The sequence below is a fragment of the Epinephelus moara genome, chromosome 6, assembly GCF_006386435.1.
Source record: "Epinephelus moara isolate mb chromosome 6, YSFRI_EMoa_1.0, whole genome shotgun sequence".
NCBI lineage: Eukaryota > Metazoa > Chordata > Actinopteri > Perciformes > Serranidae > Epinephelus > Epinephelus moara.
Genome location: NC_065511.1, coordinates 19669575 through 19683581, shown reverse-complemented (window position 1 = coordinate 19683581; position 14007 = coordinate 19669575). Strand labels below are relative to the sequence as shown.

At 39.4% G+C, this 14007-nt stretch overlaps 1 protein-coding gene across 2 annotated transcripts in view; it reads left to right on the top strand.

The window, feature by feature from the left end:
• The window catches only part of mtbp (MDM2 binding protein), a 43336-nt gene extending 29665 nt beyond the window's left edge, over positions 1–13671 (top strand). For both annotated transcript variants that reach the window (XM_050047754.1, XM_050047753.1), the window contains 9 exons: positions 3910–4003; positions 4089–4247; positions 5550–5645; positions 5819–6082; positions 6243–6361; positions 7692–7804; positions 10656–10769; positions 12799–12864; positions 12951–13671. In XM_050047754.1, the coding sequence (XP_049903711.1) occupies positions 3910–4003; positions 4089–4247; positions 5550–5645; positions 5819–6082; positions 6243–6361; positions 7692–7804; positions 10656–10769; positions 12799–12864; positions 12951–12989 (1064 nt within the window). In that variant the 3' untranslated portion in view covers positions 12990–13671. The remainder of the gene's footprint in view (positions 1–3909; positions 4004–4088; positions 4248–5549; positions 5646–5818; positions 6083–6242; positions 6362–7691; positions 7805–10655; positions 10770–12798; positions 12865–12950) is intronic.
• Positions 13672–14007: the final 336 nt, after the last annotated feature.

The following is a 14007-nucleotide window of genomic DNA, read 5'->3' as shown; positions in this document are numbered from 1 at the left end:
AAAATACTGGCGATCATGTCCGCCTGGCACAAACCACATGTTTTGGACAGCTGTGAAGTGACAGAATGTCCCAGCATCATGGTTCTTATATTGCCAGATTCCAGAGAGTCTCCCCTCTTCATATGTGGCAGAATATGTCTTTTTCCAACTTGCTATGGTGAGATACATGTAAAAATGTAAGAATTTAGTAACACAAATTTGTTTTGTTCATTGATATAAAAATTAATATAAAATACAGGCACATAGAAGAACATGAAGTGATGGCAAATCTGGTTAGCCCAGATTGTCCTGAAAAAAAACCAAGATATAGCATGTGTATGTAGCCTTTATAATGACTGTGATATGAGCTTAAAAGTAAAGGCAGTAAAAATACCCCAAAAAGGCCTAGGGCCCATAGGGTTAAAAAGTACCGAAATAAGGTACTGTTTGGTACCGGTACCGAATTCCAGATACCGGTACCGGTACCGTATCGGTTCAATTATGAACGGTACCCAACCCTATTCCTACACCATCTTGTGATATTAAAATCTCTGTCACCCTTAAATACCACTTTCTTTGTGATGCATAAATGCCACTTTTCTGAAGTTACTATTGAATGTGTCAAAGTTCAAACTGACACCATAAACTGTCAGTTTTACTTTGAAACCCCATTAATTTAATGACGGTTTAGAAAAAGCTGCATTCACACCAGGCCTGTAGAATGATAAGAACTGGAAGAACCTCCATTACTCCGTCTTGTGTGGGTTGTTATATTACTCCAGGATGGCTGCCCTTGTTGCTAGCCTTGTTTCCAGAGCATTTAAATAGCCCAAATTAGTTTACATTGTTGTGTTACCCTTTTGGGGTGGTTAATTAGCAAAGTGAAACTAGATACAAAGTATAGGCCCCAGCTGAATTGATAACACTATATGTGTTAAGAAAGGATTTTATTTATTGGAGCTGCCAGCGATGGTGGCTTTTTGTTGACCCTTCTTTTTGTTCTTTATGGAAATGTTGTTGTTGTCAGAATTTCTTGAATTCTCCATCAACTTCAGTAGGATGTGGCTATCAAAGGTTTTTCAACTCATCCCCTTGTCTGAGCAATATGAGTAGATTAAAGGGAGCCATGACGGTAGGATACTGTGGACCGGATGATAGTTATACGTATATATGTATAAAGCTCCTTGTACTTAAATGGTGGGATTTACTAATGTTATTTTGGCCTCAGACTGTTCAGCCATTTTAAAGTTTACACATAGCAAACAGTACTAAAGAGATTGTCCACACATGAAAATCAAGAAAACTGATGTATGTTCATCCATTTACCATAACATGTATTCTGATATTCCCATCAACTGTTACGCAGCAGTGCATCAGTATTCACTTCATCTCCATTCATAGCATGACACCTCAAAAAAAAAAAAAACAGTGCCAGCTAATAATTAGCAAATAAATTGTAAGCAACAAAACAAGTCCTAGCCTGCAGCTAGAGCTAAATGTGCACAGTAAGGGTGGCGCTGCTTTAAAAAAACGTAGCCGTGGGGCTAATAGGCCTGCATGTCAAGCAGTTTTCATGTCATAAATGTTGTGACATTATTTGCCAATTATTTTTGGAGTTTTTGCACAATGTTGTCTGTCATTATCTTTATTGTGTAATTCTTGCCTCAATCTATGTTACTAGATTGAGGCATTGCCTCAGCAAGTTTCATTGTAGTGGAATAAACCATCTGTACCATTTACATGTATTTATCCCTCCAGGACCTCACATAAGGGATATACTTGTATTTTGCAAGAGGTGAGCTGGAAAGCTTCAAAAACACAAGTGATGATGGATGTAAACATGCAGAGTCGTACAGTCTAAGGTGCAAAACAGGAGCTTTTTCCCCTAATCTTTGCCCACCCTCTGCTCTGGAGATGAGAATGTTGTTTACAGCAACAAACAGCTACAGCGATCCATCAGGAATGCCTTTTGCATCTGTGTTTCAGTGTTGCCTAAAGGTTTGAATGACTATGTGTGGGCTTTAATACCACTGGCAGAGTGCTTCAGTCTCTTCATATAACACGCTTACAACCTCAGGGCATTACTGTGCATTAAACACTGTCATGTTGTCGGTAAATCTTTTGCACACAGTTTCATCACATTTCTGTCCTCCTTGACCTAACATACAACCTTCAGCTCCAAAGAAAAGTGCAGAGTGATGATATTTTGGATGCTGAAATTTCATCTGTCTGCAGAGAGTTCAATTTGTTGACCTGGCTCAAGTGAAAGTTGGGATAACTCTTGTAATCCATCATGCAGCACATGGTGCCCATGTTGCCTGTGGCTACGTACCAGGTAGTTTCTCCACTGTTCTAAAATATAATGTTGCCGTAATAATATCTTTCAGATTTTTCCCGGCAGGGCTAAACTCTGTTTCTTTAAAGGTGCTGTATGTGCTCATCCATCAGCATTTTAAAATGATTTATAACACCCACCTCTTGTATGACATCACCTACTGTGAGCTCCAGCTTTTGGTTCAAGCAGTGCCAAACGGTATTAAAGCATCTGAAGCTATTGCTTTGTATTTCTAGGCGTCTATGTCAGACAGCTAAAGCCTTATATACAGAACTAAGGATCTTCCTATTCAGACTTACAGGCTCATTTAGTAGTACGGTAATTTACAGACACAGTGTACTTTTGTATCCATAGTTTCACAGTGTGAAGCATCCTGTGACTGCTGTTTCAAATGGAAATCAACATATACGGTTTTGAAGAAGAGGTAGACAATAAGTCAGTTTTTCAACCTTTCGTATTTTGCAGAAAACAAAAACAAAACATAAAGATGTTTTATGAGACCCACATTGAGAGATGCTGGCTCTTGCTTGAATGGAGCTTCCACATGTGCCAGTGGGAATGACAACTCTGCCCCAGAGACTGCATTAGACTCTCATTGTTCATCATTTTGACAGACAGGGTTGTAAAAATTCCATCATAATCTGTTATCGCTTGTCATATTAATAATCTTTTTTATGGTAATGAGACGTTTTTAATAGCACTTAGATTTTCATTGATTATTTTAATTTCTTAACAAGTAATATACAGAACAAGCTTATGAATAGTCCATTTATAAGCAGGAGTGTGGTGCCATTTGTTAAGGTACCTCAGTGCTCATGTAATGGTATATAGGTGCCCAGTAAGTAAGAGAGTGACATGACATATATGTAGGGGGCACAAGCTACATGAGATGGCATGGGGTAGAGCAGAAACAAAAATTAAAAGGTAAATACATGAGTAACAGAATGGGTGAATACCCTGCAACTTTTAAGGTGGAATGTTTTCTTGTATGTTATTCAATGCACAAGCTGACGTTGTGAATCAATCAACACAGCTTAAATGTCACTATGACAACTCAGTCCATTCCCTTTTTTTTATTGTCTCTCTTGCATAATATAACATGTGTTTTAGTGATGATTGGATCTTCATGTGTTTAAAAAATGTATGTAAGCAAACTGAGAATAATGTATTTCCCCACTTGGAGAAAAAAGGTAGCATAGCATTGTTTCAGTGCGCCTACAGCACTTCCTGTTTATAGGAATATGAAGGAAAAAGATGAACAGGGATACCTACAAGAAAAAAAAAATGTAGACACTCAACTGTTGTGACATTTTGCAATGGTATGTAGCTATACACCCTACCAGTGCCATGGCTAAAGCTAGCTATACAACAAGGATATGCACATGAGGTATAAAACAAGACTAGACAATAGCTTTATATAATATCCACATGCCACCAGCAAGTTACATTAGGTCACCCTCAGTGTTCTAATCTGCCAAAATGATGCAAGACCTTCAGATTTTTCCATCACTGTCAGAAAAGATTCACTCAATGATGAAAATATTCAGCATAACATCTGCTCTGACCAGCTAAGCCGTGTTGTTTTGTCATTATAGAATTTCAGACCATTTCCAACCTTCAGTCCGACTGGCCTGAGAGGAGCGTCCTCCACAACATAGAGAACCTGCAGAGAAAACGACAGAAGAGAAGGTAGATAAAGTTCAAATAGACATATGACAACTCTGTGTACTTAAAATACCTGTATTTAATCTACAGAGAATTTTGTATGTGTTAGATTTGGTCTGTTAGGTCCAAGCTCCAGTGACAGTCTCCTTGGTCCCAAAGACAGTCAGAAAAACTCCTCTGCGTTACTGGACGCCAAAGAACTTCTCAAACACTTCACATCTGATGGTCTGCCTACTGGGGAGCTACAACCACTGGCTATCAATAGAAGGTAGGTTCAGTCATCTTTTCCGGCTCCATGAATTAGACTTTCCAAAGTGAGCACTGACTAGGGCTGTCAAAAGCACCATGAAATTGAGTTTGAATATTTTCGAATTAATTTAGTAGAGTTCGAATAATATTCGAATTTAATATATATTTATTTTTTTATTATTATTATTATTTATTTATTTTTACAAAAAAACACAAAATATAAGATGCGTATTGCTGGCCGGTATGAACGTGACACTCGGATGAAAACACCCGTTCTGACCTCACTGAAGTGCCAGGTATGACCAACTTCTGCCTCGCTATCTGAGCCATGTTTGGATACTTCAGTGCATAGTTTTCCACCACAAGAGTGGACCCTGGTCGGCTCGTAGTGGTGTCTCATTCTGGTAACATTTCATCTCTTCTTCAAAAAGGGTAGGCAGGGAGGCAGCAGGTGCAGCACTCTCCCTGTATGTCTCCCCGAACAGGTCACACATCACGGACAGCGCAGTGGGTGGTGTTAGCGCAGCGGGCTCCTCCGTCAGCGCCTCTCCCTCCGTCGCTGCGTCCCTCTCTGGCCCGGCTTGTGCGCGAGCCATCTTCGCCCGAATGGGATTCGCCGTGATATACAACATTATTGATAGTATTAACTAATTATTAATGATATTCGAATTATCAAATTTAGGTTCAACCTTATAAAATATATATATATTCGAATATATTTCGAACTTCAAATTTTTTTGACAGCCCTAGCACTGACTGAAGCTTATATACATGCACTGTAACGAGGCCTTCACACTGGCACACATAAAGGGACAAACATGTAGGAGGAGGCAGCCACAAGATTAAAAGCAGGCATCAGGGCCACAGGCTGAGAGTGGCAGACGCAAAGATGGCCATGAAACAAGACAAATGATTCGGTACAGAAAAAAATAACAGACTTACAAATGAACTTAAACATACTGTAATCAGGTAAGTTGTTTCTTTGTTGTGTTAGGAGGGTTTTGAATGACAGTTAATGAGACCATAATGAGGATTTGATTATGATCATTAGCCTGCTACAGTGAGCTTATAACCTTTGTGGATTCTTTTTTTTAGTTGGGTTTAAAGAATGATTATTGTGGAACAGAGCAGTCATCAGTTAGTGCTAATAATTCTGTCAGGCCTAACCGTGTGTGTTTTAATTAGTAGCATTTGTATTTGTGGTTTAATGAAGAGGAAAAACACACATTTTTTTTCTGGACACATTGTTTATATTTCTCCTCTCTTTCTTTTTCCATCACCGACCCCGACTCTCTCTTCCCTCCACATCCTGTCTCCTCAGTAATAATGTGTTTCAGTTGTCACCAGACCTTTCTCCCAGACGAATCATCCAGATGCCCTTCAACAAAGCCTCAGCCTCTCATTACCATGGCATAGAGTAAGTGTGTACAAACAGTACAGCGACTGTTGTGCTACAGTTACTGATATTTTAATGTACAACCCGCTGTGAAAAATGTATTATGATCAGCAGAAGCTCGAAAGGTAACTAGCTACATTAGTCTTCATTACTTCCTTATTTATTATTAAAAACATATATGTTTGTTCCTGTAGGTTCTGCCTGGACAACCAGCGCTCCTTAGATCGAGACCAGGCTTTTGTGAAACTCCAGTCCCGTCTGATTCGGTACGAGACCCAAACCACCTGCTCAAAGGAGCCCTGTGCCCTTCCCTTCGCTCTCAGCCCCGCCCCCTCCCCTGCTGTGATATCAGAACCAGGAAGTGTGCCTGACGGAGAGACTCTGCAAAACGCTGATGTTGCGCGACTGAAGCGGAGGTCCTGGGACACGGACATTATCGGAGGTTATCCTCGCAAGAGGTATGATGACGGTGTATGTTGCTCCCTAGAAAGATGGATTCATTGATGAGTCGGAAGTTGGGGTGGTTGTGGTATCTGGATTGTTGTTGCTTGTTAGTGTGTGTAAGTGTTAGTAATGTTACCATGTTTGTGTCTTTGTATGTGTGTCTGAATGATCCAGGCTGGTGAAGTCAGAGAGCAGTGACTCCCTCTGTTCTCAGAGCAGCGGCAGCAGTGGGACACACCCTGCCATTAGGTCTCTACGGCAACAGCCAAGCAGATCCAAGTCCACATCCTCAGGTAAAACACTATGGGAAGGGACCATGATTCAGCTTTACAGTGAGTCTTAGGACTACAGTTGGTACTTAATTTTCCACTGACAATATAAACAGTGCTGTCATCAGGTAGGGTTGTAACAGTACACAGAACAACCAGTTAGTTCATACCACGGTTTATTAGTCACAGTTTGGTGCGAGTTCGGCACAGTAGAAAAAGAACAAATGTATCCGGATATGTTTGTTTTATTTATTTTGAACAGACAGTAGTGTAAGTGTCACAGACAGACAAAATTCTCTTGCTGGGGACTGAGGTAACATTTTGCCAACTGACAACTTTTGGAAACTATTTTCATTATAAAAAATGAAGAACTTTTCTGTCACCTCTGTATTACACTTTACAAACACTGAACAAACACTTTCCCAAAGGCAGCAGGTCTAAATACCAAAATACATAGAATAACAAAAAATAAAACTTGTACATTAGGAGAAAATTAGCTCCACCATGGCGGTATGCAGGCGTAAATGCCAACTGCCTCAGTAATTGTTTTATCCCAATTTGCTTTTGCGTCTAAAGGCTGCTTAATGGCAGTGGGGATAAGGCGTTGGGTTTCGGTTGGTTTTTGTCCTCGTCCCAGTCATCGACACATCTGAGTAATACCATTGGATGTGCGTCAGCATGTTGAATGTGTTTCCATTCACAGACCCTAGAATGGTGGAGCAAAGCCGACACACTGTCCTCATCTTAAACACAACTCTTTCTCCATTGCTGTTGTAGCTTACCGGAAACCTGTAGGCGGGTCTTCCAGCTACGACTTGTAATCTGTACTTCCCATATTAAGAGCAACTCGCACACCAGTCCATTTGTAGTGTTGACCTCAGAAACCTGTTGCTTCAGCTTACAGTTAAAAATGTCTGGACGGGACTCGTATTCTGTGTGCGGCTGTGTGCAACGAATTGTGACCCCCATTTCGTGATTGTTTAGTACACACTGTAACTGTTACAACCCAATTATCAGTGCATGTTATTAATAATCAAACTATCTAAGAAACAACACTCAGTCTTTTATGGTTAAGTGCACATGTTCTTCAAAACTAATTTCCAATTTTACTTCAAGCTCCTCGAATTTATTAGGTGAAAACATCAGAAGACTTCTTCACAAATAAATGGATTGCCTGGTCTGACTCTTTGAGATCCCAGGACCATATTTAAGTTTGTCTAAATTATATAAACATGCTTATTCATAATGTTCATTTTAAATTGTTTTTCATTAATTTTGTACTCAAACATACTGTGGATTTGTACTGCTATGATGGTAGTACCTCATTGTTCTTTTTCTTCACATTATCACCCAGGTTTGGCGACTCTTCCATCCACTGACAAACCCAAACCTCAGCAGCCAAAGACGCATCATGAACAAACAGTGGACAAACCTTCCAAAGAGTCACGCTCCCAGAAACACAACAGGGTGAGTGTGTGTCTTATTTTGAAAGGGATTACATGCTTTAAAAAATCAAACATACCACCTCATAAAAGTTTTCTCTTCATGTAAGTGTCTTGCTAGGGGGCAAGATGGAGGCAGCTGACACTGACCACGAGGGCATAGTACTACATCTCTCACACCAACTAGTTGATGATTCACATTAAAATGGGATTTATTTGTGTAGTTCTGGCTGTTGGAATGTGCCATGATTATTATGGCCCAAAAAAATCATGATTAACATACCTGAAACATAGTAAGAATACCCCATACCATGTTTGCCTTGGATGTTTTACTATACCAAACTGGAAAGTGAACAGTGTTGCACATTTGTTGGACCCAACATCAAACTTGGAAGGAAGAATGTGAAGCACGGGTTCTCTTATTCTTTGTCAGTCATATAAAATGCATGCTCTCTCTCTCACACACGCAACATTTTGTTTCAGCACCCTTAGACTACTAATGCTCCAGTAGGTCAACAAGGTAATGTTAGCATTGCCTCAATATCTAGAGCTAAACAGATAAGAAGCCTAGATTGCTGTCCTGCTGTGGTCACACTGCCTCTGTTTGACGGGTAAAAATACAAACAATTAAAAAAATTAAACAGACACTGAAGGCAGAAGCATTGTGTTGTGTCCATAGTGCCCCTGAAAACAACGGTAGTTATGGTAATGACAGTCAGAGAACTTGCTGGCTAAGTTTTTACCATTAGCAGGTTTCACCACAGTATATATAAACTGGTGTACTGCCACATTTGTGGTCATGATGACGTACTTATTGTTCTTTGCCCCATTGATACTACTTCTTGTAAAGTTTTTGCAATGTTGCCTCGCTCAAACAAGATCTCAGCAGTTACTTTGTTGGATAAAATGTTGGGTTGTATGATCGTTTCTATTTTCATTTTGTCTGGCCATGGTTACTGGAGATCGCTGATACGTGATCCAATCTCCAGGGGGCAGCAGGAGTAGGAGGGGGTGGGAAGATAAAAAAAAAAAAACAGTAACATATTGTATTTGGGGATTAGGGGTTGGTATTTAAACATTTAAGATGTGGAATTTTCCTAAAACATGTAATGGCTCATACAGACGTAGTCCCTTACAATCATCACTTCTGATCCCTCTGCCTGTATTTTCTTATTTTCTCTTGTTTTGCTGTGGTCGAGATGTTTATGGGCGTGTACCCCAGCAATGCTCGGGTGAGGTTGGGGCTTTACAAAAAGGCAAAAGGGCAAAAAAAAAGACAAAGTGCAAAACTCCGATCGAAAGTGGGCTACTACTTTTATTTGTTTTTTGCTAGTGAGTGCATTTACAAATAGTAACTGACAATCCTGCATTGTAAATAAAATCAATTTAATAGCAGTGCCTCGTCTATTCAAACAGCAACTCCCATTTAGAAGTCTGCGTGTCTGTGTTTGGTGTGACAATATCAGTGTCATGTTCTGCTTAACATTATTATTTCATCTTTAATACAACAATCCAAGTCATATCCATAACGTTAGCTACTCTTATGGAGTGCGGAGCAATTAAGTGAGCAGGCATACAGAGAGCGGAGACATAGGGTATCAGATCCATGGAAAAGAGAGGGGAAACTTGTTTGTCATTAAGGATTTAAAATGAACTTGTCACTTGTGCTGATATTGGTCTCAGGGAGGGACATGTAGCTCCACTAGAAACATTTTTAAATGCCCAATAGGTGCAGAATCTAGAGATTGTTTTCATTGCATCTTAGTTCTGATAGTAAATGAGTTAAAAACACCTTAGTATTAGTGCAGGACAAAAACAATGTTGATCATCCCTTCAATTTGTGATAAATGATCCAATTGCCAATCAGCACAAGCCTAGTAAAATGGAGAGACAAAAATTAAAAAACTAAGCTATAGTTTTCACCTGTTTAAGAATTTATCATAAGAAAGGCAGTTTTTACTTTTTCAACTAAATCAGGAAACAACCAAATTTGTATTTTCCCCACTCTCCAAAAAACACAGACGCAGTGACAGACGGACACACAAAACACACTCAGAGTCTTTCTTCGACAGATGAGAGTTGTGCAACAGCTCCAGTGAAGATTAATGTTTTATGTTTTGCATGTGATCACTGTGAATGTGTGGGCTGCATTATAATGTCACAGCAGAAGTACTTTAACAACTATACTATTATCATATCACCTGCTGCCTGCCTCCACAGACACACACACGCTGTTCTCTCCCATCTTTTACGATTTGTTCAGTACAGTGTGGGCAAAGGCAGACACACATACATGGACGCACACACACACACACACACCTTCACACCGTTTCCTCTGTCCCACGTACAGCTCACAATCTGCATCCCGACCTTGACTTGTTCTGATTTCTGATTACTATGCAAACAGGCTTATCATCCAAACCCAAGTATAGGAAAGAACAGTTGGCCCTATTCAGAAATAATGATAGCAGTTTATTCAGGACAGAGATTAAAAGCTGCCTTTCTCCTCATGAGACTGAATGGCACAGATGATTCCTCACAATAATTTATGGTGTTTCCTCAGAACAGTCGCTCTGACAAGATTAAAGGCAGATCTATTTATTTCAGGAATGTATTTTCCCAGTCGACGCTACCAGGAAAATATTTGTATGTTTGTGCCTCACGCTGAATGTAAAGGCTTGCAATTCTGTGCAAGGACGTCCCCCAAAGTCGAGACATTCTGACATCCCTTTGTTTTAAAAAGGCAGCCGTGTTAAAATTAGTTTCTCTAAACTGGGTTGGCGTCAGGTGTTTCGGGAATAAACACAACTTGATATAATGTTTTCACGATTGTGCTAATATAAAACTGCATGTGTGTCCGTCTTTTGTGTCCTCAGATGCTGCAGGAGGTGGTGGCTAAAACGCTCAAACACCACGGGATTACTGCCGAGCATGAGTGCTTTGAGGCCTGCAGCAAAAGACTGTTTGATATCTCGAAATTCTATCTCAAGGTTAGTCTTTTTACTGCCCACACACAGTCAGCGCTGTCCTCTCCCTGACAGTTTCTTTATTTGTATGCCTCTTTGCATCCAGGACTTGTTCTGCAAATTTGACCATATGTTGTGTTTTGTTATAGATCCTCCCAACAAATTAGAATGATAATAGGAACAGCCTGAAGACGCCATGCCTGCTATTTTTGCCAAAACTCACTTTTTCACCTATTTTCTTTTGTGCCTCCTTGTTAATTGGAATCAGGTGTTTATGTTTGAGAGAATATAAACACTGTGGAAAAACTCCCTAACTTGCCAGCAGTAGTGGAAGAAGTACTCAGATCCTTTACTTATAGGTGTCGGTAACTTTTTTACAAAATAACTTTTGTCATAGTTGCTAAAACTTTCATTGTATTCACACAGCACCAAATGACACTAATAATCTTGCCCACTCTATTGCTTTGTAGCGCTTCTAATGGTCTTACTGCATGTCAACAAAAACAACCAGTCAGAGCCGAGGAGTCTATAACACAGCGGTCAATCATGTCAATCACTGCTCATGAACTGTGGTCAAACTGTCAAACTAGGCATCACTGATTAAATATGAATCAGGATTCTGTTACCGCATCACCTATTTCTCACATCAAAAGTTCTCAGAAACATATTTTAGTGTACTGTTTAGCTGTAAAATGAGAAAGTTGGCGGATGGGTAGTGCTTCACACTTCGATAAACTGTATCTTACATGGCAGCCGGGTCACAAACTTTCCTTTTTTACAGCTAAACAGTGAAATAAAATGTTTCTGAACACATATTACTTAACATGCGAGAAATAAGCATGATTCATATTTGATCAGTGCTGCCTAGTTTGTTTAGCCCCATTTCCACCAAACACTTTCAATATTGGAACCAAATGTAACCCTTCAGACATGGTACCTAGACCCTTGCGTTTCCTCCGCAATCAGTACAGTAGATTGCATGCCGACATTTTCTGAATAAAATGGGATATTTAAAAATAGTGGATTTGTGCATTTAGTCCTTCTAAGGCAAGCTCAGGGGTTTAGTGTTGCCGGAGGAACAATGCTTAGCAACACTTTTTTATTCTCAGAGTGAGGATTGGGACATATTCTGTCCAGGTTGAAATTAATATGTATAAATGTTTGAAAATCCACTCATTACTAAGAGTGTATGTCATATAAAAACTAATGGAATGGTCAAAGTTGTCACATTAGTGACACGTGTTAATGGATTCACGTCGTCAACTCATACATTGAGTAACATTACAAGTTAACATTACACCTTAAAAGTTGCCAGCAGTCGGCATGGTCAATTAAATTATTTTTTCTCAGACTCCAGCTGCTGCAAGAGGCAGCAAAACATCCTTTCATTTTATAGTTACTGTAATTAATTTAAACATAAACGGTAATTCTTACCGTGTAAAAATTAACCGAGATTTACTGTAATATCAGCAATCGTTACATCCCTAATATGTATATATGTTGTTGTAATAGCTGGATGAGAAGGAGCTCATTTTATCTTCTTTATATATTGTTGAGTTGTGTGGGAGCTGTATCTTATTTCTTTTGAGTGTTTGATTTATTCTCTATATTTATTTCCTTATTTTGATAGTATTTTTCTTTGCTACTTATTTGTTTTGCAAGTGTTGGGCAGCCCTGCAGGCACCTCAGGTTTATAAGAGCAGCATGCACCTGAGACCCACTCAAGAACAACACTGCTTAATGGACAATCGATCTCTTTTGCCTGCATTGAACTTCCTGTGGTGCATCAGTGACTTGTTGGTTTCAAGTGTTTGATTTATATTATAGACAAATGGCCACTACAGGTAGTTTGATTTATTATGACTTTGTATGCGTGTATTGTATACTTGGTATGTAAACTCTTAGTCTGAAAAGTGTGTAGACATTGACTGTCACATAAATTAAACTTTCTCTTTTCTTTTTTCTCTTCAACCCACATTAGTGGTCAGCTTTGTGACGAGCTAACCTCACTGTGTCAGTATGAGTGATCTCCTTTTCTTATAATTGATTCCAGGATCTGAAGACGTCTCGGGGTCTGCATGACGAGATGAAGAAGGCAGCCAGCAGCAACGTTAAACAGGTAACACCACCAAACACCAAATGTTCTCCACTTGGTTTAGGTCTTCTAAACTTGAACCTCCTAAAGGTTATTTTCTGTTGTTGTAGGTCATCGACTGGGTGTTGGAGAAGACCTCAAAGAAGTGACGACAGTTGTGAAGAATCAGTGAGGGGAAAATATTTTATATGGGATTTTGTTTTATAGATAGAAGGGGGTTAAACCTTAAAAAAACCGACATCTTCTGTCACATTTCAAAGAGTGTTTTGCTTTTGAAGCCTTTCTGATAAGTTTTAAATTGTTACATTAAGCCTGTTTTAATAACCTTAATCCTTTATTTAATCTTATCTTTTATCTTTCTCTAAGTGACATATAATTTGTCAGATGTATTGTGTTTTTTGTGTGCGTGTGTGTGTGTGTGTGTGTGTGTGTGTGTGTGTGTGTGTGTGTGTGTGTGTGTGTGTGTGTTTGAGTTTTTGAGTTTCTGTTGTTGCACATCTATTCTGATATCCTCCCACTGCTCCAGAGTCTTGAAACAGAAAAACGGAAACATACTGAGACAAAATCGACATGCTGTGAGAGGCCACGAGGGCTTAGAGATGTTGGCTTCAGGTTGTAGTTGTGTTTTCTTTGTAGCTTTTCCAAACATGTTTTTAAATCCTTTCCCACTTGTTCATTTTGTTTCCAAATACTACAATAACTGCATGGCTTTATCAATGTAGATATTTTATCTTTTTACCGTTTGTGACACAATAAAGTGTTTTTTCTTATATTTTGCAAAGTGTTACTACCTGATTATAACCTGAGCCGGTGGGTGGAAGAGTGTTTGAAATAAAAAAAAAACAAAGATAAAATATGTGTGCAGTGTGAGCTGTCTCTGAGAAATATGTATTACATTATCAGTACTGACAGCTAACAGCCCAGTCTGGATGGTGGCTGTTATTCAGACACTGAAAACAAAGCCACGAGCGGCGCAGCACATTATGCAGCGTCGATTATCACTGACAGTCAGACTTTGTACTAGTTTGTCCTCAGTTCAGGCTGATGAGGAACACTGCTAAGATTCCTGCTGGATCTTATTGTCTGTTCTCCTAGAGGGACTGGCTACAGGTTTCTGGCAAAAAAAAAAAAAATCTCCTCCATGCCAAGACAACATGAAATGATCCG